The sequence below is a fragment of the Melospiza melodia genome, chromosome 3 (genome assembly GCF_035770615.1).
Source record: "Melospiza melodia melodia isolate bMelMel2 chromosome 3, bMelMel2.pri, whole genome shotgun sequence".
NCBI classification, from domain to species: Eukaryota; Metazoa; Chordata; class Aves; order Passeriformes; family Passerellidae; genus Melospiza; species Melospiza melodia.
The window spans coordinates 63,909,506-63,936,540 of record NC_086196.1 but is presented as its reverse complement, the minus strand read 5'-3'; the positions used below and the strand labels follow the sequence as shown (position 1 = coordinate 63,936,540).

Genomic DNA, 27,035 nt, shown 5'->3' with positions numbered 1-27,035 from the left:
GAATGAGCAGAAAAAGGTAACTTCAGAGAAACTTCCTGTAAGGTATTAATAACTTCCCTTGTAATGAATCTCAATGTGGACAGAGGACCTGCGCTAATGAAGTGTTTAGAACACAAATTCCTTGTGATAACAAATATTCCAGGCTAAAGTATGCAAGGATGCTTGCCCTACCTAGTTTAAAAAAAACTTAGACAATTATGTGGTGATTTCATGTTGCAATGGACAGACAGTGAAACTTACATGCAATGGAGGAGAGGAGGAAAAAAGGCAATAAACTTCACCTTAAGCAGAAATGGCTGATCAGACCATACTGGACCTCTGCCTTGTAACAACTGTGACAAAAGCTCTTATGACTAATGCAAAAGCAGTAAAACTTCAGGTGCTACTAAAACCCTCCAATATTCTTTAACATTGGTTGAGACCACTGTAGATACATCATGGCTCCTCTCAGAGGTAAACTAGAGATGACCAAGCTTGATGTTTATATTAGAAAGCCTTCCTATTACACAAATATTTTTACTGACAAAATTACAATGAGAGTTCCTTTACCACCACTTCAAGTTAATTTGGATTCTGTAAATAATGAAAATTAATTACCAGTAACCAGTCCCATCTGTAGTCAACTTTTATGACAATAAAAGTTAAAACCCAATAAAATTTGTAAACCAATAAAAATGCAGGCATCATGCAGTCAATGTGGTGGTGTAAGATAGAGCAGCAAGCTGTGCCTGCAGTCAGAGTGGTGGTTTAGGGAATTGCTTTAGGGAAATGCAGGTTGTTGGATCTCTGTTCCATACTGCAGGAAACTGATGTGCAGTGCCCATACGCTATCTAGTGGCTCTGTCGATTATGACATTGCCCCTGAATTACTCTTCTTTCACCTGTGAACTGCAGGATTAAAAAATACTTTAGACAAAATTGGAATTTGTGAGTCTGTAACCATTCCCTAACGAATCTAAGACATTTTGAGGTCATAAGTGATTAATGAAGAAACCCAAAAAGGTCATAAAGGTTGTGTGAATGTGCAGACAAAACTCTTGATGGGAGGGCTTCTAGGGTGTCAGTCCTGTCATTAACAGAAGCCTGACAAGCAGTAGTCAAGTTGTTAAGATCTTTCTCTTTTCTGTACAGACTTCGTTCTAGACTTATTACTAAAAAACCCAGTCAGTTTAGGAGTACTTCAAGAAAAAGTTTATGTATCTTCTTTAGTTGCTAGATTCTGCAATATTTTGTGAGGTAAAAGCAGATAATCCAAACATTTTAAACTGAGCACACAGTAGACAGTAATGCAAGGCTAGATGGGTTCTCTCCAATGGGGAATGCTAATCTTTATCCCCTGAGGTCCTGGGCTATGAAGACGTGAAGATCACACACAACAGCATTCTCCTGATCTTCTGTTTCTGCCAGGGATGTGATTGATCTTCAGCAAAACCAATACCCCTTCTGTTTTGTTATTTACCTGTGAAATGGAGATTGAACTGTTCTATGGAAGCTAGAACTGTTTTATAGATGAGTACTACTGTTGTAAAGGCCCTATTTTCTATATCTTATATATATGAAAGAGAAAATACTGTATTTATATACAGCCTGTGCCAGCACATTTAAGGGTATTATCTGAGCTACAACTAGCACACAAATCAGTTATATTTGAAATAAAAAGAAGTCTGATTCACCATCACTCTCAGCAATTTTGCACTTTTCTACTTAATAACTGAGAAAGCTCCCTAGACAGCTCTTAAAACACTTATCTTTAATTGTACTAATTACACATGTGTATTTGTTTTAGGAGGCTGAGTAAAGACATGACAATGCAGGTTTCAGCTTGGGTAACTTTTCTTGAACTGTTCTTTATAGGAAAGCAGAAATTTTATTTTGTTCTTCATGCATATCAAAGGTACCAATTTTGTTTTCCCCTTTCAGTAAATAATTTTTCTATTTATACTTCTGGACCCTTAAAACAAATTTAAAATAGCTGGCAAATAATGTTCATATTACCAGCATTTATGATTTCCAATATGAAGCCTCTATGGTGTATGTCTTTTGCCACATACATACATACATACATACATACACATACATACATAGCAGTAAATAAATATTCACATGAATACAATAGAAGTACATAAATGGACTTACAGGTGGTTGCATGTGATGAGAAAACCATGTGTAAGAGTCATGCCCTTTCATCTCAAATAAACCCAAAACTCAGAGCCTTAAGTATTGTGCTAATTTTGGCTGGCAAAGAATTAATTTTCTTCACACTGGCTAGTATGGAGCTGTGTTTTGGATTTGTGCTGAAAATAGAGTTGGTAACACAGGGATTTTTCATTATTGCAGAACAGAGCTTACATAGATCTTTTTTTCTGCCTTTCATCCCACCACACCAGCGAGAGGTGCACAAGGAGCTGAGAGAGGACAGAGCCAGGATAGCTGACCCCAAATGACCAAAGGGCTGTTCCTGAGCACATGGTGTCATGCTCAGCACATAAAGCTAAGGATGAAGGAAGAGAAGGAGGGGTCTATTTGGAGTGGTGGCATTTGTCTTCCCAAGCAATCATTATATGTGATGGAGCCTTGCTCTCCTGACAATCACCTGCCCATGGACAGGAGTGAAGAAATTCCCTGTTTTGCTTTGCTTGCACTCAGGGCTTTTGCTTTAAACTGTCTTCATTTCAACCCCCAAATTTTCTCACTTTTGCCCTTCTGATTCTCTCTGCCATCAGACCAGGGGGAGTGAGCGGCTCTGTGGTCCCTTGCTGCCAGCTGGGGTTCAACCACAAGAGCAATAAGCATATAAGAGTTGACAGGGCTACAGGCAACCTGCTTTAAGTGCTCAAGCTGAGCAGCTTAACCTCTTCTGCCCTCTTAGCCACTAGCATTTCCTACACTTTCTTCCGATTCAACATTCGCTCCAGACCATTCAGAGGCTCAGAAGAGATTAAAAAAAACCAAACAACCAACCTTAAAACCCAAAAAAACCCTCTAAGTGTAACTGAAAGAATTTTCTTTTAAATGACTGTGAGTAAGAGAGACAAGCTTAAAAACACATCAGCAAATGAGGTGCATTTCTTACTAGCACTTCCAGCCTTGTGTATCCTATCGGCATGCACAAACCCCAGCCTAATTTTATTGCTTGTACAACCAGCACAAACTTGGCCACAAAGGTTTCAAAATAAATAGTTAGTACAAAAAAAAAAAAAAAAAAAAAAAAATCCAACACTCAGGCTTCATTGCACAAACATTTAAAGAGAGGAAATAATTTCTTTTACAATGTGTTTCTCTTGTATAAGAATAATTTTGTATAGAAAATAGCTCTTTATACATTTTACAGAAATAGGCTAACATTTAGATTCTTTATTAATGAAAAATCATTGAATGCAATTTAAGATTTCTATTATGTTTCAGTCACCAAACATCAATCACACAGCAATACATCACAGCTCTAATATTCTTAAACTGCTTGACTTATCAAGTATTGAGTCAAGACAGTGAAAACATTCCTAGAGCCATGATAATTTGAAAACACTCAAGTAGCTTGAAACTGTTAAATTATGAAATACTTCCTGAAAGTAATACCATCATTTAGGTGTCAAGGAATATGAACTTAAACCTTAACAAGGCAGCATTACTTGCTCTCTCCTGCTGGCTAATACTGCAAAACCCAAAATGAACAAAAGCTTTAATATTAAAACTGGTTTACTGTTAATGTGACCTTCAAAACAGTCCTGAAGGATAAGATGCTATCCAGAAGCTGGACAAGCTTGAGAAGTGGGCCCACAGGAATCTCATGAGGTTTAACAAGACCAAGTACAAGTTGCTGCACCTGGATGGAGCAGCCCTGGTATCAACACAGCTGGGGGATGATCAAGAGCAGCCCTGGGGACAAGGACTTGGGGGTGCTGCTGGGTGAGAGGCTGGACATGAGCTGGAAATGTGCCCTCACTGCCCAGAAAGCCAAACCTGTCATGGGCTGCAGCCAAAGCAGCGTGGGCAGCAGGGCCAGGGAGGGGATTCTGCCCCTCTGCTCTGCTGAGACCCACCTGGAACCCTGCATCCAGCTCAGGAGAGACATGGACCTGCTGGAGAGAGCCCAGAGGAGGCCACAAGGATGAAGCACCTCTCCTGTGAGGAAAGGCTGAGAGAATTTGAATTGTTCAGCCTGGAAAAGAAAAGGCTTTGGGGTGACTTAACTGCAGCCATCCAGTACCTGAAGGGAGCCTACAAAAAGGATGGAGTGGGACTCTTTACAAGAGTATGTAGTGACAGAGGGTAGGTTTAGATTAGATGTTTGGAAGAAATTCTTTACTGTGTGGGTGGAAAGGCACTGGAACAGGCAGCACAGAGAAGTTGTAGATGCCCTAACCCTAGGGAGGGAACATCTGAGCAATGTGGTCTAGTGGAAATGTGTCCCTGACTGTGGCAGGGGTGTTGGAACTGAATGATCTGTAAGGTCCCTTCCAACCGAGGCCATTCTATGGTTCAAAACCAGATAGCAGAAGCTTTCTAGCAAATGCTATACAGCATTAACACAACATGTAATAAAATACTTCAATTTTCTTAAAAAATGGAAGGTAGATAAAAAACCCCACTAAATTAAGATATAAAAAGTAAATTTGTAGAGGACAAAAAATTGAAAAACACATGTATATATATGTAATGGTATGCTAGGAAGTACATATATTTAAAAATACTCAATTTATTCAAAGGCTGTTTAAGTTCATACGGTGTCATGTGGAACTCAAACATAACTCACACTCAAATGCTTTCCCTCTACAACTGCTGTTTCAAGCACCTGTACTTATCTACAGATTTTCTTGTAAATTAGAGAGAAGGTAAAGGCATTTCCCCTTGGAATAGAACTATTATGCAGTAATCATTTCATTCAGGTATAATTTTAAATAGGAGATGTAAGCAAATAAGAACTATAAAACCCAATGACTGAAAACCTGAAATTTAGATGCTAATGACTCTATTTAGTATTCATACAGAGCTGCTCAGGAGTTTGCCAGCTGTACCCTGTGTGAGTACTGCTGGCACTTCCATCTTCCATGCTTCACAAATCAAATGTGTAATATGTTTAGTCAAACATGGCTCTCACTCCAAGTTAGCAAAACTTGACTCATACAACTTTCAAATAAATTTAGGTGGAACTGGAACACCTCTACTTCTCACAGCACAGGGGTTGATACAAGACAGTAATGAATCACATTATACTGGTTCACATTTTCATGTGGTTAGAAGGAGAAACAAACCCTTATTCCAGTGATTTTGCAAATTCTGCATAGTCAATGTATCCATCATTGTTCTTGTCATCATCTCTCAAGACATCATCAATTAGACTAATCAGCTCTTCTTCCTTCATTGCTTGGCTATGTTCACCACCTTCCTACAAAAACAAAACCACAGGGAACAGTTTAGCAGTCTTTCTCATCTAGTAGCATATGTGACAGATTACTGACAACTAATTTTTTACAAAGCTGCTCATGTTTGGTGCCTAATTTGGCACTAATATTTATGTAATAATTTATAACAATGTAAGCAAATTTCATCAGATGGAAGGTTTGAAGTCAAAGTTCTTTGGATTCAGAACAAGCATTCTGCAGTCAACATTCTTGGTCAGAAGTTCCAAAAGCTGAATACCACAATGTATAATGATGGACAATCATCTAATAAATGTATTCTTAATTAGGATCTTGATGTAGTATAGACACTGTAGTTTCTATTCACTACAGAAACACCTTACAGTAACACAGAAGTGAAAAAATTCAGCACTGTAGCTTCAAGTCGGTAAAATACTTAGTAACACTCCTTATGGGAACACAAAGAGGTGCCTTTGCACAAGAAACAGCCACTCATATTCTGTTCTTGGCTCACTATTTTTTACCACAGGTTATTACCAGGAAGTTATGCTATTCTGAATTGTAACTTCCAGAAGGTCAATATGAGATAATGTGTTTCTATTGTGTTCCTAATGACTGGAAAGAGAAATTGAGTGTAGGAAGAGGCAGACCATAGCAGGTTCTTCTAATATGTGCAAGAGGTTTTTTATAGTTTGTGTACTAACAGCAGTAACAGCAGTCTGAAGCTGAAAAGAGTGTCATATCATGATATTTCTACAAATTCCTATGCCTCATTTTGGATAATTTCCCTTTCTCCCATCCCTACCTGCCTAAGTAAGTCCTCTGTAAAATGATTTTCACTCTGGAGCCCTTCCTGATTCTAGAGTTTAAACCAAAATGGAAACTTCCTAAAAACTGCAATGTGACACGAAAAGCAGTGATCATTTATAAATTCAACCAGAACTATCAAGAGAAAAATACTCTCATGTTCAGGAAAAACTGTAACTGCACCGAGGATGTGTTGCAACTGCTCAGCTGCTTTTAGAGTCAGAACTGTTTCCAAGCACATATGCCCTTACAAAACTACACCAACCTCTTTGTGGACATGTGAGATAGCAGTAGCAAGTTCTAACCCATCTAGCAAATTATTGCCATCATAATCATGCATTTTGAAGTAATGGAGCTGCAACTCTTGTGGAGACATCTCAGATTCCGGTTTCTCGATAACACCTTCCAGGTGTTCCATGATGTGTCTAAGAAAAACAAAACCCACAACATTTCCATCAGTTAAGATTTAATGCTCTGTTTACAGCAAAATTAGTCTTTGATCAAATATTGTATGTCTAAAAGCACCCTGGACAACTAAAAGCTACAGTTTGATAAAGGGGACACAAAGGTTGTTTGTTAGAGAGGCTGTAGAGGCCTCTAATGCCTTAGATAACAATTTCTATTTCTTCTGGCCTACTTAACAGGCTATCAAAACAACTGAAGCAGAGCCCAAAATCTCTTTTTGGCTGTCTTCCAAGCACAGGAACTGGAGGAAGATCTTTCCCAGTCAACCATGAACTGTTCTAAGAAGTTTTACTTGCTGCTAGAACTGTTCCACATTTGTGAAGAAGCAAATGAAAAAATAAATTCTACCTATTAGGAATATGATTTTGTCTAAAGAATGCTGATATGGGTAGGCAGGATTTCTGTAAGAAACTTTTTATAGCATAAGTTGGGCTAAAGGCTCCAGGGAAAGCCTTTCTAGGTCTCGTATCTCTACAAATGTATCAAGCAAGCATGTCTCATATCTGGCTTTAGCTAATCGTACAACATTCTGAAAAAACAGGGTGCTCTAGGCTTAAGTCCAACTCGCATAACACTTTAGAGATAAGAAAATAATTAAGAAGCAAAATTTACACTTTTAGAACATGGGAAACTTACTCTTTATCTTGTACCAAATTCTTATCAAGGCGAATATTTGGATGTTGACTCTCTCCTACATGTTCCTCAGCTAGGGCAGAGATGAAGAATGCAGCCATAGCAAAGCAGAACAGCAAATGTGTTCTAAACATCCTTTGGGGCATTGTGATCTCCTGCAAAAAGGAAAACATACCCCCCAAAAAAACAGATGAAAAATGTGATCTACTTTCAGTGGATTTAGATAGTGCTAAACAACCCCATTAAGTTTCAGAATAGAAAAACTTGTTGCATTGGAAACTTGGCAAGCAGAGAACCAGAGAGTTCCAATTAGGAGTTTTTATGAGGGCCCCTATTTTACTGAATTATGCAGTAATTTTCAGATATTTTTTTCCTCATAGCTAATGTGCACACCTTAGCCAGGCCTGGGTTTTCATATACCTTCCAGACAAACAAGCAACCATGCCCTCTGCCTCAGGCAGACCTGCCCCACTGCTATGGGAGCAAAGGTCGCTCAGGGCACGGAAGCGGCTCCATGTAATGAGCAGCTCTGTTAAGGCTGGCGTTCCTAGGGGCGCACAGCTGGGAAGCCGTCACGCAGCCGGGCATGTGCGCGCTGCACGGGCAGGTGACAGGGCACACAGCTGCACCGGGGCCGGCCGCGCTGCCGAGGGCGCCTTCCGCTCCCGTTCTTCTCCTGGCCCCAGCTGCAGCTACCCCCGCTTGCACCCGCCAGGCTCCCACCCCCGGCTGGATCCCCGAGGATGCGCCCCCGCAGCGGGATGGGGATGGGGCTGGGCCCGCCGCCCAGGCCGCAGCACCCCCGCTCCAGCGGCGGCTGTCGGGGCGGGCGGAGAGGCCCCGCCGGCACAGACTACGTACCCTCGGGCGGGTCTCCGCCGTGCCGCGGGCTCCGGGCTGGGCGCGGGCTGCCCACCATTCCCGGGACACCATCCCGGGATCACCCCTGACCCGGCGCTGCCCCGCCCGCTCCACCGCCCATTGGCCGATCCGCTCGGCCCCGCCCCGCCCCGCCTCGCGGGCGACGTCACCGCTCCCGGAGCTCCACGTGGAGCCCTCGCGGCGGCGCAGGTGCGGCGGGGCCGCGCCCACCGCGGGGCGGGGCCCAGGTGGGTGATGAGCCGCCCGTGAGCCGGCAGCGTGTGGTGCGGGGCTGTAGGAAGGGCACTGACAGCAGGTGCAGGAGGTGATCCTGCCCCTCTGCTCAGCCCTGGTGAGGCATATCTGGAGTGCTGTGTCCAGTTCTGGGCTCCTCAGTACAAGAGAGACGTGGGGCTCCTGAGTGGGTCCAGTAGAGGGTAACAATGATTATAAAGGGACTGGAACATCTCTCTTACCAGGAAAGGCTGGAGGAGTTTGGCTCCTTCAGCCTCGAGAAGAGACAACTGAGAGGGGAGCTCATCAATGTGTACAAGTTTATATATATCTATATAGTGTACACAAGGGGGAGAGCGCCAAGAGGATGTAGCCAGGCTCTACTCAGCAGTGCTGAGGAAAAGGACAAGAAGCAACAGGCAGAAACTGATGCATAGAAAATTCTACCTGAACATGACCAAGAACAAGTTTGCTGTGTAGGTGACTGAGTACAGGAGCAGATTGTCCAGAGACATTGTGGAGTCTCCATAAATGAAGATACTCAGAAATTGCCTAGACACAATCTTGTGCCATGTGCTCTAGGATGACCCTGCTTGAGCAGGGGAGCTTGGACCAGATGACTCACTTGCAACCTGGCCCATTCTGGGCACTGTGGGGTCTCCACAACCCCAGCCTTTGATGCAGACAGCTCCTTCCCAGAGGATGTATTGGAGGGATCTCACTGGTGATACCCTGGGCAGAACCTAGAAGGACTGCAATGGTGGAGCTGCTGGCACTGAGGGTCAGCACGTGTCCCACTGCTAGGGCAGTCCCCTGCCCTGGGTGCTTCTCTCCACCCCCGTCCGTGAAGGACTGCCATGGTTCCTGCCCTGCTGCTCGAGTGGGAACTGCCATACCCTGTCCCCAGTGCCCACTGCTGACCGTGCTCTGTGCTTCCCCTCACGCCCCGGGTCCCGCTGTTTCCATACTCGACACCTACACACCACAGCTTCGGCCTCTCAAGGGCACGGCCCTCGAGCAAAGCCGGGCCCCGGGGCGGCTTTTGGCCCGTTCCTCACGCGCGGCCCGCGGGTCTCGTGCGGGGGCGGCTGCTGGAGGGGGCCGGTGTCCGCGGGGATCAACCGGCGGAGAGCCCTGGGCTTCGGGTGACTTCTGAGGGCGGCGGTGGGGGAACGGCCTTCCCGGCCGGTCTCGCCCAGGAAGGGAACGAGGGGCCACACCCGCGGTGCCGGGACAGCGGCCGCTGGTGCAGGACGCGGCTCCGTGCCCGGGTATCAGGCGAGAGGCGTCAGGGAGTGGCGGCCATGGCTGATACGCTGTCTCCGACCGCAGCCTTCGGACAGCACGTCCCGGGCGCGCCCGCCCTCCAGCACCTGGCGGATCTACAGCCCCGGCCGCCGAGCTCGGGAGGCGCCGCCGGGGACTCCCCGCGGGCCGGGGCGGGGCGGGTCTCTCCCGGCGCTAAGATGGCGGCCAAGGCCTCGCACTCGCACGTGAAGCTGGAGGCGGAGATCGAGCGGTGCCGGGCGGAGGGGCACTGGGGGCGGCTCCGCCACCTCGCACAGCAGCTGCTGCCGCCGCGGCCCCCGCGCAAGACGAAGGCGGCGAGGGGCGCGCAGGACGCGGGTAAGCGGCGGCGGGGGGCGGGCGGGGCGGCCGCCGGTACCGACCCGCCCGGGCGCGGGGCGGCGGCGGCGGGGCTGGCTGCTCGCTCCCTGCCGCCGCCGGTGTCGGCAGACCCGCGCCGGTGGGCTGGCGTGGGCGGGAACTGCGGCCGCCCCGGCTTGCGGGGCGTCGTTTGCCGTCCCGTGCCGGCGTCCCGGCTCCGCAGCGCTCGGGAAGGAGGGATGCCTGGGAGAGGCGGCGGGGCTCAGGCAGCGGCGCTCGGAGGGATCACTCTGCGCTTCCTTTCCGTGTCAGCGCTGCCGAGCCCGTGGGGCAGCGAGGGGCGCAGGTGGCGGCTGCCGGTTCCGAGCCCGCCCCGGGTGCCGCCGGCCCGTTTGGGCTGCGGGCGGGCCGCCCCCGCTTGGAAAGGTTCAAATCAGCTTCTCGATACGTGCCATGCTGCTTCCCTCTTGCCCCTGCCCAGCGCTGTTCTTGGGTGGGTGCCCTTGCGTTACCTCTTTCTGTTTCCGAGGGGCACTGCTTTACTGGAAGGCTTTCACGTGTAAAGCAGGTTTCGTAAATAGCAAGTATATTAGTATTTTTCCCCTGTTACAACACACTGATTTGCTGCCTTTTTTTTTTTTAATGAAATCTTTTGTAACGAGGGAGGCAGCCTAACTCAGTCTGAGGTGAGCAAGTAAGTTGTGAGCAGGAGCTGAGTCTACCCGCGGTAGTGGTACAAAGGTTTTGCCACCGAAGTCAGAAGAGCTGCTTCTGGGAATAAACCCCTTCTTTAGGGGATCGTGATCAGAATATGGCCCTAGCGTTGAAGCTTTTTGGGGTGCCCTAAACTTCACAATGGGAACCATGATAGGAGAGATGCTGGTAGTTTAATACATGTTTATTTTTGAGGCTTTCCTAGTGTTTACATGATACAGGTTGAACCCTGTGCTGAGAATCATACGGCCAACCTTTGAACTTTAGTCAGGTTTCAGCTGTGTTTTCCCAGGTGCAGAGATCACCATGCGCTTTGGGGGCATTAGTAGTTGAAGAGTTCACAGTAGTTTCTTCCCTTGTAATTAAGAGGTATAACAGCAGTATGATTGTTGTAAAAACATGATTTGTTAATTTGCTGCCATGTCATCATAACTTGGTAGTTACGAGAGTAATGCCTTGTTACTGCTACAGAACTTCTTTCAGCAGGTTTTGTGCTTTTAGAAATGATTGTGTGCTTGGATGGGATTTTTTTTTTAACAGTAGTATTTGCTTTGTGAGGTTGTGTGTATTTATTTCTTAATTGTCTATGTTCTTACCTAATTCCTTAAGTTTGATTAAGGGATTAATGACTACCTGAAAGCACTTTAGTGTGTAGAAATGACTGCATGCAAATTTGGGGGGGGAATATACTTGAACTCTTACACTTCTCATTTTATGTACCTGTACTTTGTTTAGTTGCAGACCTGCAAACAAGCAGGAAGAGCTTTGATTATAACTTGATATGTAGCTGAACACTTAGGCCACAACAACAAAAAAAAAATCTAAACCACCATACAGTTATTACATGGTGTATAGGTAGAAAGTGGGCATAAGGTGTCTCCTGGACTGAAAATACAGGCATGGATACACTTCTCAAACTTCAGCCTTTGAAACATGGAATATATATGAAATGTAGGGCTGGGCTTTTGGGTATTTAAAGATTTCCTTACCTGGCTTGACCCACTAGTCTGCTGATGGAGGTGCTGTTGTTGTGAATGAAGGAACTGCAGAAATGGGCCTGTCATGTAAGAGCTCTGAGTACTCTGGCAGATTAAACTTTTTTTTTAGCATGATTGCCATATCCCATGATGCTTCATGCTGTATCCATTGCTGCTACCTTTGTTTGAGTGTACACTTCTGTGGAACTGTGAACAGGGATGGATTTTAATGTAGAAAGAGTTTTATGTGGCATTTTAATTACAGCAGGGGGTCAGTCCTTGTGTGTCTTTAGTAATGGACATGTAGAATCTGTATAATTTATCCTTTAAATTTTTTTCTGTATGCTTTCAGGAAAATTGTTGAAGTTTTTGATGCAGTTACTGCTATCACTTCTCTGTAGTCTAAAGCATTCATATCATGCTAGTACCTTTGTAAATAAAAAGCATCCTTTGAAATGTTTGCAGACTTTTTGTTCTTGCACTTTTGAAAGTGAGTTATGTGATGAAAATTCTTAACTGTTATATTAGTGACAATGTAAGAAGGAATGGTGCTGCCAAAATTAAGGGATTAAGGAGGGACAATCTTCAAGTTACAACAGTGTTGTTTCATTTTTCCATACAAAATGTACTGTTTCCACTAGATAAAAGTTAATGGAACTTTTTTTTTGTGTATGAGTTCTTCCTTATCCCCTCATTTGAGTTTATCGTCTGTCTCCAAGGTGTGTTGTTTTGTTTTTGTAATTCTGTTTACCATCAGTATAGCAGTAAGCAATGTTTCTTGTTGGCTGCTGTGTGCTTTCAGAGGACCATGGGAGTTTGCTGCTTGCAGAGGCTCTGCTGGAGGAATGCTTGAAAGAAAATTTTGCCAAACTGAAGGACTCCATTCCACTGTCAGAGAAGAGTGAGCCCAAACTGGGTGAAGCTAAACAGTATCTGACCAATATCTTAAGCAGAGGGAAACTAAGAGTAAGTGGGCTCTATCATCCTAATTCCTGCCAGTTCCTGGATACTTCTTTGCTGTGATTATTAGTCTGATACAAGGTGTGGGTGTTGCCTGCTCGTGTCCATGGATATACAGTGCTGTATTGTAGGTGATACTGAGAGACTGGTAATTCCTCTAGGCAGGGTTTTATGTTGTGAGACTTGCTTTTCCATATGCAAAGAAATTATGTGCTACAAGGGCATATCCTCTTTATTTATTTTTTTAATTGGAAGGAAGCAGGATAAATACTTAGAATTGCTCTCGACTGGTGGGGTGTGGGCACATAAGGGTGCTGTCAGGCCAGCACAGTAGAGTGACCTCCTGCTGCTCCAGATCTGAGGGAGTTTTGCACAACTGGTAGCTCCTGATTGGAGAAAAATGTGCTACAAGCTGCTGTCAGGATCTTAGGGTTGTGTTGGGAGGACTATAGCCTTGCACTGCCTTTGGTATCTATTAGAGAAGTAATGCCTTTATTTTGTTTTATGATCTGGGTGTGTGGCCAGTAGCTGCTTGTCGACTCAGTTGCAGAGCTTCAGGAGGGTTTTAAAACTCTGCTTTGATGGCTGCTGCTGCTGCATTGGTGTCCTTTGACACACAGTTGCATAACTGTGTTTAGATGTAAGTGAATTACACCAGTCTGCTCCAGACTCCTATTACTTCTGGTCCTGAAATTGCCAGGCTAGGTTAGTTAAGTTGGAAATGCATATTATACTTTCACCATGTTAATTTCCAATGAGCAAGGTCAGCCTACTTAGAGCATAAAATGGAGAGAGTAAGGAAGGGGGGGGGGGGAATCTGTCCAACCCTCTTTATAGTTTAACCCCATTAACAGTCAGAACTACTGAATTCTTCCATTTCCTTGTGTTTAGTTTGGCTGCATGAATTGGCATTACTGTTTCTTAGCTAGTGGTGACTTAGCTACTGATGCAGTATTGACCCTGTATTGATTGCATGTATTTAAAACATGGGTATGAAGGCTTGGGAACCATTTCATGCTTTCCAGAGGGTCTGAACAGATGTGTTTTACTGAGGTTCTGTAATATTTGTTTTAAATCCTTAAACAAAATGAGTCTGAGAAATAGCAGGTGTGCCTTCTGTTTTTTCACAGTTGCATGAAAATTCTTTGACAACTAAAGAAAATTTGAGACTTTTCTCACTCTTTAATTAAATATACAGAGGAGAGGGGAGCTTACTTGTCTAAAAAGTGATGTTTACTGTCTAGTTCAAATGCAGGGGTTTTTCTTGGTGTGTGTAGGTAATTCTGACAGTGCCAGCCTTTTATGTGCTCTTTGTGGCTGGTGAATCGATAGAGCAGGTCAGCTGAGACCAAAGAGTTGGCTTACAAACTGTATTTCAAATCTGAGCTCCAAAGTGGTTGCCTGACCTTCATTGGCTGCTGCTCTCATGAGGTTAACCTTTGCAGTTGTGAGAGGAAAGCATTCTGAACCTGCCTAATTTGCTGTACAACTTCATTCTTCCTGTCTGGTGTTTCACCCTGTGAACACTTTTTCTCTCTCTGCTCCATTTCAGCCGAAGTACATGACAGAAGCTATGCTGATCCTAGGAAAGCTGCATTATGTGGAGGGATGCTACAGAGATGCCATCAGCATGTATGCAAAAGCAGGAATTGATGACCTTTCAACCAAAGAGGAACCCCTGTACATGCTGCGTTTGATAACTGAAGCCTTTGTTATTAAAGGTAAAGGACCATGTGTGTATATCTGCAATATGCTGGTTTTAGGTTGTAGCTATTTCTCCAAGTGGTTTGGTTGGAGCAGGATTAGGGCAAGGATGTACGCAGTAGAAGATCCTACATGGTATGGTCTGTGTAGTTTCAAACTTGAAGGCATTATGGAGTCTTAGTCCATGGTTTTTAAACTTGGCTGGCTTGTAAAGAAAAGCTTGAAATTGGAAATCTTGTGGTAACTCTTGGCTGTAAGTCAGCGATGTACTTGAGCTTGTGTGTCCATTTTGGGAAAATCTAAATCAAGAATCAAGCTCTTGGCTGGATTGGGGCCTATGCTTTGGGTTAGAAAGAATTCATCTACTTGTACATATCAGTGATTTCTGTGAATTAAACAACAACGATGTCTCCAAGTTTTAAACTTTGGACTAACAGCGTATGTGCTTTCAAAGCAGGTAGTGTATTTTTGCAATGCATGTCACACAGTATCAGATCTATGTACAAACAGGAATCTCTCCTCCCCCTTGTAACTCTGTAGACATTGCACTGTTTGAGAGATTCTAATTAAAACTACCTCTGTGGGTAGTGAAATTGCATTTCCTTTTTGAGTGGGGGAAAGACCCTTGTCAGTTTTTGACTTGCGGGGAGAAAAAGATCAGTAATCTTCTCCTTCATTTGCTTTTGGTTCCTTTATAAATGTTGCTCAAGTACTGCTACCTATCTACTGCTTTCTACTCTTTTCAGCATGTCCACCAGCTAATTAGGTGAATGAGAACTCTGATGATCAGATACCTTCAACTGGTATGTAAAAGAGTGAAACCAAATCAACCCAAAATACTGTTTGACTGGGCTGCTAGTATTACTGATAATAATTTGAGTCATTCTGCTTTTTTTGAAACCCTGTTTGTGCTGCTTTGCTTGCTTTGATTTTTGTTTCCTGTGGTACTGATCGAATCTGCTTCATTAATGAGCTTCTGTGGAGCAGGACTAATTTACTTGTGCCTCACACTGACACTTGCATGGCTCAGAGGTGGTTGCCAGTGCATTCTCAGCAGTGTATTTGACAGCAACTCCTGGTGCACTCCAGAGTCTGAAGGAGATGCACTGTCCTTATTGGGAACCAGGTATGACCCTTGGTGAGGTGTGAGTGTAGTAATGATGCCTGTGTGGAAACTGATGGAATAACCCTGTTGTTATAAGAGCCCTTGTGTTGTGTTGACTGCTAACTTACATATGGAGATGTTGGAGGCGTTTGCCTCAGAGTGTCAGGCAATGTTTTGGTTTCTTTCCCCGTGTGGTTTAACATGGAATGTAAATACTGTGTTGCCCTGTAAATCATATGGAGTCTCTGTCATTGCAGAGAAACCTCTGTGCTGTTATGGTTCCACAGTCTTTATACTCCATGATGATGATTTTCATATTAGCTGAGATATCAAGAGTGTAGTAAATCACTCAGTAGTCTACCAATGTTGGTGGTATAAAGCAGAGTTGGTGGTATAAAGCAGTCCAGCAGAGTGGAGCTTATCCAGCTGAGTTTGGAGAGGGCACTCGCTGCTAGGATCACTGTTCCCTCACGCCATGTTCCCTCAGCCACTCTTGTGTTAGCACTTTGTGCAGGTAGCAATGGCAATAGCAGCGTAGATGTAAATTTTCGTTTTATAACGTGTGTCCAGGCTGTTTCTGCAGGGCAAGTAACAATATGGAGTTGAATTATTTAAAATGTATTGATACTTTATGCCATAGATTTTTCTTATTCCCCTTTTTAATTTGGTATCTCTCCAGAAATTGTGTTCATTCATACTATATTACTGCCTTTGGTTGAACTACTGGTTGTTTATGCACTTTGAAGCCTTGAATGTTGCTCGTAGTAAAATTTTTGCAGGGGCCATTTAGGCAAATATCCAGAAAAGCCACAGTCCTGTCTATTTCAAGGCAGAAGTTAGGTTCCTCAGTCAATTTCTTGCTCACATTTTCAGAAATAGGAGAAAGCTGTTCGTTTAATAGAATACCCCTGTTCATCTAGCATTAGTTAAAAGCAGCAGAACTTTGTATCACCTCATATTGTGAAATTGAAACTGCCTCAGTTTTGTGTAGGTAATACTGCTGAGTAATGCCTGTATGCAGAATGGCAGCATAGGGTCTCAAGCACTCAGGATTAGGCTGGAAAGGTCATGGAACAAAGAACAGTCAGATAAAAGGCTTATTTTTTAAATGTTGACACCTGTCCTTTTAATGTTGGCAATTAACAAAAATGTAGCAAGGAACGTGGGATACAGTGGGAGGAGTTGCACAGATAAAACCAGTTGTAGAAATCCAGCAAAAACAATTTTCCTTCCTTAGAGCACCTGTTAACCTTTGCAACACTGAAGGTGGATGTTGAACTAAATCTCTGGAGGTCCAAAGCAGGTAGTGGGTTCATATTATGGTAAGAGGCAGTATGGATTTGTACCCTTATGTTTGGATTGAAGAAGTTGAGCAGGGAAAAGAATTCTTGCTTGCCTTCTCACTAAACTTCACACAAGGTGAGTTTCAAGAAGTAAATTTTGAAGTTCTTTATCAGTATGAGGGGTTGTGCAATTGACAAGTCACAGGAGAAATGGGAGAGAGCAAGATTCTCCAGTGTCTCATCTGACTGCTGCTTCCTGTTCTGTTTCTAAATCCCTGCATTGTGAGGAGACAAGTTTTGTGGGTGCTGTGAGTGGAGCTTTGACAATTGTTTGATTTTTCATTATGACTAATTTTAACCTCTCTGGTTAGTTAATAGGTGGTTGTGTCCTTCCTCCGCATCCTTCATGAAGTCAGTCCTTCCTTAAAATTTTACTTCTCCTCAGTTCATATTACTGCTGGTAATCTCTGATGCAAGTAGCTCTGTTGTTGCATAAAACAGTATTGAGTAAGCAAACTTTGCTTCTAATTCAGTTGGGATATACTGTGGCTTTGTTACCTGATGGTGTCCATTTGAAACAGCAAGCAAAAAAGACTTCAGAACAAACTGTAGCTGTTAGAGCCCGCTGGTTTCCCTCCGTTTGTGCTTGATGCAGAAACTCTGCAGATATCTCTCTCTTTGAAAGGAGTAAACCTTCCTGGTGCTAGGTTAGGCTACTACCTGACCCTTACAGAGCACTGTGTAGCTCTAGCCAGGGCTTCAGCGTACCTGAGCTCCAAGAAGGAAGCTTCTGTGATGTGGCAATGTTTGCTGTGCTGCTGAGAGCAGGAGAGCTGCTTTACGTGAGGCCAGCCTGGGTGGTGAAGTCAGGCAGGGCTCATGTGTTGTGTGGGTCCTGTTTTGTACTGACTGAGAGGGGCTTTAGCTTATGCTCAGGGATGTGTCAGAGCTGCTGCAGTTAGCCCTGTGCTGTCAGGCCAGGCACTGGACTTGTTCCACCTGAGTGGGGTAGCCTGGAGATGGCTACCTGTCTGTATTTGTGCAGCAATGCCATGGGATTGCACAGGCTATCTAGTTTCTAAATGGATTTCTAGAGAGTTAAAGCTTTAAAAGTCCCACTGCCTGCTTTTCTCCCAGTCCATCCTGTAATTTTTGTAACTTAGTCATTTTTTGTGTTATTATTGGCCATTTGGCATCTCAGGGTGGGTTTAATTTGTGCAGGTTCAGTCTGAACTCTCTGTAGAGTCAGAAGTTGGCTGTTCTGGGGTGATTCATCACATCTGACACAGTTGATGTGAATGGTGGTGTACATAGAGCCTCTTCTCTGGTGACTGTGAGAGAAGACTGCAGACCAAATTGAGATTTATTCCTTGTAATTTTGTTTCTAAGTGGTTTTGTTCTTGAGTTTTTGGGTTTTTTTAAGTTCAGAAAAGACAACCATTTTATCAAAAGGCTGCAATATGAGCTTGGTCTTTTTTTAGATCTTTGGAAAGGTGTGGAAGAGAACAAGGTGATAATGTGCCTGTAAGAAACCTTGGTGTAGTCTGCATTTTATTGTAACAAATCCAACCACAAGCCGTATCTAGGAGGAGATGAGACTCTGCTAGTGGTTCAGAGCTATCTGTATTTTATCCTTGGACCCATTTTAGTCATTTAAGCATGCTTAAGATCTGTGGTGTGACACATTTGAGAAAGCAAAGATAAAATCTTGAAACAAACATTGCTGGATTGAGCCACTGAGCTTTAGAGCTCTGCTAAGATCTGTGAGTGATATTTTTCAAAGTAAAACCTCAAAGCTACCACGTAGGGGTTTTTCCTGAGTTTGATAATGATAAACAGACTGGAACCTGCTTCCAGCATCCTGAGTTCAGCACATCTTGTTTTGGATTATTTTGTTTTTGTTCGGTCTTAGAACAAATTGCTGAGCTTATGTGTGTTCCTGTTTCTCTTGTGGTTGTATCTTGTAAGAATTCAGTGATAATGAGGTCTGTATACTTTGAATTATATTGTTCTGCTTTCTGCCCATGTGAAATGATTGTCTTGGGTTTCCAATACTGGAAGTGGATTGTGGTTGTTTGGAGATTCTGGTGGTGTTCTGAAAGGAGAATGGTGATATCACACAGAGATAAACAAAAAACCTGACCTTTTACTCAGCAGGTTTGAAAACTATTTGCTTGGTTTTAATCATGTTTTTAAATTGACCAAGTGAAGCCTCAAAAATTCAATAAACTGTTTTAAACTTCTTAGTCATTCTTCTCTTAATTAGTTTCTCATTTTGTTGGCTTGTACTACTGTTGAAAACAGTAGGTTTGCATACAGCAAATGCAAGCTTGGTATTAAAGTTGTTCGTTCTAGCTAGTCAGAGGATGTGTCATGCACTTGTTTATATGCTTAATTGGAGTCTTTTATTTTGACATTTGCTTGTGTGTCATCCATTTTTCCAGTACAGTTTTCTACATGATGAATAATTTCCTAGGTGATATTGTATTCAGTTGCTAATTTTCAGTTTGAAAATGAGAATAAAATGTAGAGTTAAAGACAGCTTTATTGCAAAGCTATGTTCTGGTAAATCTACTTTTCCCTCCTCTCTCAAGAATTTGGTTAAGTTTTTCAGTTCACTAAATGAATTTATTTAACTCAGTGTTTCTGATAAGCTCATAAATTTCTTGTCATGTGTGCATTTTCAAAAATTCATAGATTAAAATGGGAAAAATAAACTTTCCTGTTTGGTTTTATTTCATTCATTGTTGGTTTATTGAACTAAATAATTTAGAGAATTGAAAGGAGGAAGGTAAGGTTTGTGGGTTTGGCATTTTTTAATATTTTGTTGGTTTGATTTTTTTGTTTGTTTTGGTTTGGTTTTTTTGTGCTCTTCACAAGAGAATACCTCTGTTTTAAAGACTATTCCAGTACTTCATCAAACTCTTATTTCAGATCCTAAGCTACTAACTTTTCTAGTTCAGTTCTTTACTAAATGCTGCCAGTCCCATGATGCAAGGATTTATTCCTCTCAAGTAACATTAATGGGTTATTGTGTGTTATCCTCTTAACTTATGTAGCCTTACTTTTAATTAGAATTTCCTGTTAGCTTCTCTGGAATGAGATTTTGTCCACTTAGTTTTTGGTCAGTGAGATCATAGTATCAAAACTGTGGAGGGTCCTAGAATACAGACTGTGTAGAATGATTTTGCGTACCAGTAGTTTGAACAATTTCAAGTGTAGATCAATTGAGTTTAGAAACATCATATAGTTTTGTAGGGTCATAATTTAATTCATAAGCTTATTTTGAAGGTGAGTTTACACTTCTAACTTCTTTTTTGCCAGAAGCATTTTTAATTCAGGCAATGTTTTATAAACCTCTTAATGGAGTATATAGTATATGTACTTTCTGAGTCTGTCCCTCATTTCAGAGGGCATAGCACTTTTCAGGATGTCTTCTTTTTGCAGACAGTGTTTGGAATACTGTTCCACTTGTATGCCAAAAACCCCCTCCCAGTGGTTATACATAGTTTTGTGCTTGAGATTTTTACTACAGGATAATTTTTAAGAGCTTTTGAAGTTCCTTAAGAAAAATTCGCTGTAATGCCTAAAAAGAGATGGTGTGTGTGTATATCTTACAATGTAGGAAGAAAATACCTTGTCTAGTCCACTGAGTCAAGCACAGAAAATGGATTAATGGAAGGTTGAAGACATTCTTTCCATGTTCAACTAAGTAGTTTGCCTTATATTCTCTAGACATTAACGGAGAAAAGTAAAAGCATGTTGCAATTGCCCATGTTGAGATAAAGATGATCCATTTCTGTATTGTTGTTTAGGAGCCGCATGGCTACAAGGAAAGTGCTCAAATCTGAGAGTGGTAAAAGCAGAGGGAACTCAGATCTTCACCTCCTTGCAGCACAGCTGGCCCCACCCTCCCCAGAAGCTGAGTTTTCATCCTGCCTGCATTGCTGTTCCTGTCTGACCTGAGGGCAGTGTGCTATGATGGACCCATTTAGCAGAAATGGGCAGCAGGGTGTAAGGTACAGGGGAAAAATCCTGAGCCTGAATTTCCTCCCTGTCTCTGCCCATTAATTTCAGTGTCAAGTATCATGTTGCTTAGGACTGGTGACATTATGCCATAGGCTTGTACTTGGAGGTCTAAATCTTCTCTACTTTAATAATCCCTTTTAAACCAGAAGGGTTGTTACCTTGGTGTGTTCTGACTTCTCAGGGGTCCCAATCCACTACTGCCTGGAACCTGCCCACCTTGGAAGTGATGATGCTGACTGAGGCACTTGAGTTCATTGAAGTGTTGGGAAGGGTACCTAGAACCTTCCTAAAGACAGCACCACTGTTTTTCATTGGTTTTAGGGAAGCTTGTTGATCATGAAGAGCCAGCACTATACTGGGCACAAAGCTGAGATGGGAAGAGCATATTCCCCTGGGTGATAGTTCAGGGGAATGTTACCTAAAACTTTGATTTCACTTTTTCATACACAGATGTAGCTTTTCAGTGATAATGGGCTTCATGAGGATGATGAACACTTGCCAGCATGCAACTGTTGACCTACATGCTCCTTTTAAGATTATATATTTGCTTGCAGTTCTCTCTGTTACTTTACTGCTGTTTCCTCTACTAGCAGCTCCTTGGTGAGGTTACTGTTGTCAGTAATTTCAGCTGCTGATGTGACTAAGTAGAACTTAGTGGGACACAGTAGAAGAGTAGAATTTGGGTTGAGTTTTTTTGTTTTGGGGTAGGTTTTTTGGCGGGTTTTTTTTTGTGTGTTTGTGTATGTTTTTTGTTTTTTGTTTTTTGTTTTTGTTTTGCTTTGTTTGTTTTTGTTTTTCGTATGTGTTGTTTTGTTTGTTTTTGTTGTTTTTTTGAAGGGTCTGGCAGGGGCAGGGCATGAATTCCTTTGTTGGAATCCTCTCATGACTACAAAAGGTTGAGATTTATCTCTCTGAGAACTGAGATCTGTGGGAGATGGGTTCCTTTAAACAGAACCTAAATAATAAAATTAGTTTCTTTGCCTGGCCATTAGAAAAACAGAGTCCCAGCCAAAAGGATGTATGATACAATAGGACATTATAATTTAAATAAGACATTTTGTTGGCAGAACTTGTTTTTACTTTTGCTTGGCAAAAGATGCATCTTTTAAATGTTAATCCACATCAGAGGGGGAGAGAGAGACTTTTTTCTATACCTGGTATGCACCTCAAAGTGCTGGCTTTCAATTCTGACAGCAAGACAGGAAGCATGCTGTTAATTCATGCTGGCATCACAGTAGCTGTCTGATAGGCAAAACCCCACTCTGTAGATGTTGATGTCTTGATAAAAGGACCTAGTGTTAGTATGCTTTATCTGGGGTTTCAGAAAACCATTTTTAAGAGTCTGGAGTTGCCCTTACATTGTCACAGTGCCTTTGAACCTATTGAGGGTTGGTGAATTGTGTGCCTTTGTGCCACTGCTTTCCTGCTTGGATGTGAAAGAGTTGCCAAGCCCAGCCTTGGTGTTCTTGGTGCACTTAGGCTTTTCTAAGCCTTTGATGGACAAAGGCTTTTCCTTTGTGCTCCACGAGCTTTTCTCTGCTGTTGGTTCTGATGGTTTACTGTTCCAGAAGTAGTTTGCAACTCTAGCACAGAGGAGTTAGATGCAGGCCACTAAATGCAGATTACTGAAATTTGGGAAGTGACAAAAGGGAATAACTTCTGGTTCCTTTTGTTAATGTGACTTGGTTTCTACAGTGGTAAAGTTTAGTTATTCTACTCCCTTCCCCACACACAGTTGAAGATGGTGATTGCACACGTGCATAAAACCTTCTCCACCTTCTGCACTATGGCTTAGTTCTCTGAAGGTGTGGGGTTAGCAGCATCAGGAGGCGGAAGAGTATTTGCCATGCTTTTCTGAGGAACTGGAACAATGTTTATGGGCTTAAATGAAACAACATGCTACACTTACTTTCACTAGAAGAGAACAAAGACAAACATACTCACAGATGGCCTAAGCTAGAGGTAGCTTTTAGATGGCTGTGTTGTGTAGCATGGGATGTGTCCAGTGGCTGTTGGAAGATTTCCATGTGATGGTTTGCCCTGGAGTAAGCTTCAAATGCCTCTGTATTTCAAGTGACTGGGCAACAAGCCTGTTAGTCTTTGCAGGCTCTGTCCAGAATTATGTTGAGTGCTTGATACAAATCAGCATAGTAAAATATGAATTACCCTTCCTTTCTCTTCCTTTTGCTCCCCAAATTCACATAGAATCATTTAGATTGGAAGAGACCTGTAAGATCATGAAGTGCAACCATTAACCCAGTGCTGCCAAACCAGTAATAAACCATGTCCCTAAGCGCTACATCTACACATCTTTGAAATACCTCCAAAGATGGTGACTCCTGGGCAGCCTGTTGCAGTGCCTGACTGCTCTTTCAGTGAATCAATTTTTCCTGATAGCCAATTGAGACCTGTCCTGGTGCAACTTGAGGCCATTTTCTCTTGTCCTGTTACTTGGTGTGTACTTGTAGAAGAGATTGACCTCCACCTTGCTATACCCTCCTTTCAGGTAATTGTAGAGAGACACCTTTTCCCTAGCCTAAGCACCCCCAGCTCCCTCAGCTGCTCCTCATAGCACTTGTGCTCCAGACCCTTCACCCATGCTGTTGCCCTTCTCTGGACATGCTCCAGCACCTCAGGGTCTTTCTTGTAGTGAGGTGCCAAAAAAATTGAAAACAGGATTCTAGGGCTAGTCTGATTCAGTGACTCTGCAGCTAGAAGAGAACTTTCTTGCTGGTGATGTTGCTTAACTGTAGTGCAGGTGAACTCAAGCTGAATAAATTCCAGTGCTTAATCATCAGTACCATCTCCTCTCCCCTGTGCCCCTTCAACTTAGCTTTTTTTCTCTTCTGCTTCTTCCTGTTGTAGTTAGACGAGGGTAAAACAAGAGTAATTTCTGCAGTATGCCATGAAAATTTATACATGTGGATCGTGCTGGCAAAGCCTTTAAATGTGGGGCTGTAAGAGATTGCTGATCACCCCTGTGTTTGCTGTGCCTCAGAGCATTGCTCTGTAGATGTATCTTGATGTCACAGAATGGAGGCAGCCTCTTCTACCTGGACAATCAGTATGTTATAGCAGTGGTCCCCAAAGTGGTGCTTGTGCCCCAGGGGTTGAGCAAGATAATCTACTGTGGTGCAGAAGAAAAGTATTATAGCTTATATTAATTTTTTTTCTTAAAAAATCCACCAGCAAAAAAAAAAAAAAAAAGCATCTCACATTGAAATAAATCTTTAGTATTTTATTGAAAGTGGTTCCCTGACTTAGTCTGTATGTCAGAGGGTCTTGTGTCATGTAGAGCCTGCAAAAGTGTTTTAAAAACAGTATGTTTCACACTGCAGAAGGGCTTCCTCACTATTTAATTCACTTACAATGTTGCAGCTCACTTGTGCCTACTTAAGTGGATTTATGTAGTATATTGTCTAGTTTTAATTAAACTAACCCTAATGAAATAGACATGTAGCTTAAAGATTCTCTTAAAAACCTGTGGATTTCAGGTAATACTAGAAAAAGGAGCACAAGTGAATGGTAAGAATGTCAGAGCTTACATTAATAGCACGAGCTCTTCAATCAGATAAAAGCAGTGACAGTTGGATTGGATCTAATCAATGAAGTCTAATGACACTCAATTAAGTACTTTCATTTTTAGAAGCCTCTCTTGAGCTTTCTTATGTAAAAGCAAAGTATGAAGAAAGTATACCATTGGGGAGACACTTGTTCTTCCTACTATGGAAAAATGGCTGAAATAATGTGAAAAAAACCTATGTGGCACCAAACTAAAATGCTTTCCTTTGAAAGAGACACAGAAGACATTGCCAAAGACTTGGAAAAAATAGGTATTAGAAGAAATTGGGCAGTGTGGGAGGCTTGGTATGTAATAGCAAGGAAGTATAAATGTTTCTAACATATCTCACCTAAAGGAAGTTGCCACATTCTGGTTCAGTAATGAAATACATTAAGAGCTGCTTAGGAGCACAGTTTGGCCCAGAAATGCACAAAGTGCTGTAGGATGGTGTGAGTGAGGTTGACTTTATAAACACAAGCCTCAAATGGAATCTAGTTTGTAATGAGATGAGGAATGACCATGAAAATCTGTACATACTGCAACTCCGTGGTTATTTCATGGCAAAATGGTTAAAATACCTGTCAAACTTAAAGGTGAATTGCTGTTTTTTTTGCTTTTTCAAAAAGTCAAGTGTTCTGAATTTGCAGGGCTTTTCTCTGCTGACAGGTAGCTGTCAGTAGAATGTTATCTAGAAGGCATTTTTGAAAAAACAAACAAATATATAATATTTAGTTTGTGAGGCAATGTCTTTATATAGCTATATGCGTATATTGAGTATGCATGCTCCGATTTTTTTTTTTCTTAATATGGTCAAGGAATTTTGGAGACCACTGTATTATAGGCTAAAGCAAGGATTAAAAGCCATGCCATGGAGGTTAAGAACAGCCAGCTGAGCAGGTCTGGATATGCTCCAAAGAATTAGTGTCAGTGGATTAAAGTTGCTGATTTCTGTATGCATAGGGTATGTGGTGTGATGCAGAGCCTGTGCAGTATTGATAGGGGGCAGGGCACTGAGATTGTGTCTCAGGGGAGTGCTTGCTGCCTTCTGCCTTCACAGCCACTTGATCAAAAAGCTGTCCTAATTTTAGCAATAAACTTGAGCTGTAATTACAAATCTAACCTGATAGAGTTCTTGCTTTGAAAATAATTGGAGTAACATTGTTAGCATTGGTTTATTGCATCTCGTAGGAAAGTGGGAGAAGGAGGTCTTGAGTTCTGTATTGAGCAGCCTTTACAGGTTGCTTAAAGTTTAAGCTTCATTCCCAGCTTATAGTTAGGTCTTCAGATAATTGTACATGGGGTTACTGGAATTTTCTGCCTTTTTACCCTTGAGACTTTTGCATGAAAGATATTTCAAGATTGTAACAGTTTGCCAGAAATGTACAATAATCCTGAACAATAGGAAGCATCAAAGAAGTATGCAGCTTTCTTGAACAGCAAAACTGGTCTCTTTGTCCCCACCTTTCATGGGCTGCAGTATGAATCAATGTGTTCAAAATCAAGGGCTCCTAGGCCTTTCTTACCCCTCTTCTATTTCCACTGCAAATAAGTCCTGCTGAAAAAAAATCATGGTTTAGTTGCTGGGGAGAAAAGTGTCTAGACTAGGTTGTGAATTATTTAAACAACTGTGGATTGTAGCAGAAATACATGGTGCTGGGTCTTGCCTATGTATAACTAATCCAAACTCCTGCTTCTTGAGGTTTGGGCTATTTTGCTTTCCAAAACTCTGTAATGGAATAGGTTAGTTGGGGACTGTGCTCTTAAGTTCAGACCTTAGCTGGCAGGGCAAACTGGTAGTAATACCATCTCTAGAGTGGTGTGGTTGTGCTTTTGAATTTTGTCTCTGAAAAGTGTTTGGTATTCTGATGAATGTTGATTAGTCAGCATGCACATGGATATGTTTGAAGTCTTAAAAATAGTCTTGTTTCAATGCTAATTAATTTCCTAGAGCCACATTTGTGAACTAGCCTGAAGGCCACGTGGTAGAAGTGAAGCGCATCCTCTGCTTGGGGACAGTGACCCAGAATGACCTGGCATTCTCCAGGATGGGAATGTGCACACAACCAGTTTCCTTGCTGTTGCCATGCAATACCATCATGCATGGCTTACCTCAAGACAAATGACTTACCTTCCTGTGCAGAGAGTAAAACTATTGCATGCACTTATCTTAGCATCACACCTGTCTTCTGGCCAGGCTGGCCTGTCTGTGTGGCCCAGGAGCACAGACAGTGGAACCTTGCTCTGCAGACTGGGGCTGGTGCTGTTGGCAGGGCTGTAAGTTCCACACTAAGATGTCTTTTGCTTCTGCTGTCCATAGGTGTGTTCAACACATAGCACTGGGATGCAACATATGAGTTTGGGTTCATGCTCTTCATGCTGTTGCTTTTCTTTGATCTCTTCAGCTTGCAAGGCAGCTCTGATGCTCCTGGCCATGGGATTTTAGCAGCTGCAGGCTAGCACTGTTGGTGAAAGTGATGACCCCGAATTCTTGCACCTCTTCCCTGGCTGTCTAAATTCATCCAAGTATAGAAAGCTTGAAGTCTGTAAAAAGGAAAGGATTGGTACATTGTTCTTACTTGGAAGGAGGAGTGCTGCTGTTTGGTGAGCTACTTTATGAACCATAGAAATGTAAAGCCACTGTAGTCTCCTCCCTGGTCCAGTGCAGTCTCTGTCTGTGCACTGAGGTTTTCGAGACCAAGCTGGGTAACACCCTGAGCTGGCCCTTCTTTGTGT

At 42.7% G+C, this 27,035-nt stretch overlaps 2 protein-coding genes across 4 annotated transcripts in view; one reads left to right on the top strand and one right to left on the bottom strand.

Annotated features, from left to right (window-relative positions):
• Positions 1 to 3,226: 3,226 nt before the first annotated feature.
• MCFD2 (multiple coagulation factor deficiency 2, ER cargo receptor complex subunit) lies at positions 3,227 to 8,244 on the bottom strand. Its single transcript, XM_063152047.1, has 4 exons — positions 8,127 to 8,244; positions 7,269 to 7,420; positions 6,433 to 6,592; positions 3,227 to 5,386 (listed from the first exon to the last, which is right to left on the bottom strand). Exons 1-4 carry the CDS (start codon positions 8,196 to 8,198, stop codon positions 5,255 to 5,257), a joined length of 516 nt encoding a protein of 171 aa, XP_063008117.1. The 5' UTR covers positions 8,199 to 8,244; the 3' UTR covers positions 3,227 to 5,254.
• Positions 8,245 to 9,826: 1,582 nt separating this feature from the next.
• The window catches only part of TTC7A (tetratricopeptide repeat domain 7A), a 168,262-nt gene continuing 151,053 nt past the window's right edge, over positions 9,827 to 27,035 (top strand). For 2 of the 3 annotated variants that reach the window (XR_010027142.1, XM_063152044.1), the window contains exons 1-3: positions 9,827 to 9,986; positions 12,462 to 12,625; positions 14,172 to 14,340. Coding sequence is in view for 1 of the 3 variants with exons in the window: in XM_063152044.1 (XP_063008114.1) it covers positions 9,827 to 9,986; positions 12,462 to 12,625; positions 14,172 to 14,340 (493 nt within the window). In the remaining 2 variants the exon portion in view is untranslated. Of the gene's footprint in view, positions 9,987 to 12,461; positions 12,626 to 14,171; positions 14,341 to 15,067; positions 15,127 to 27,035 lie in introns of those variants that run through there. The other variant, XM_063152045.1, reaches the window with a different exon arrangement.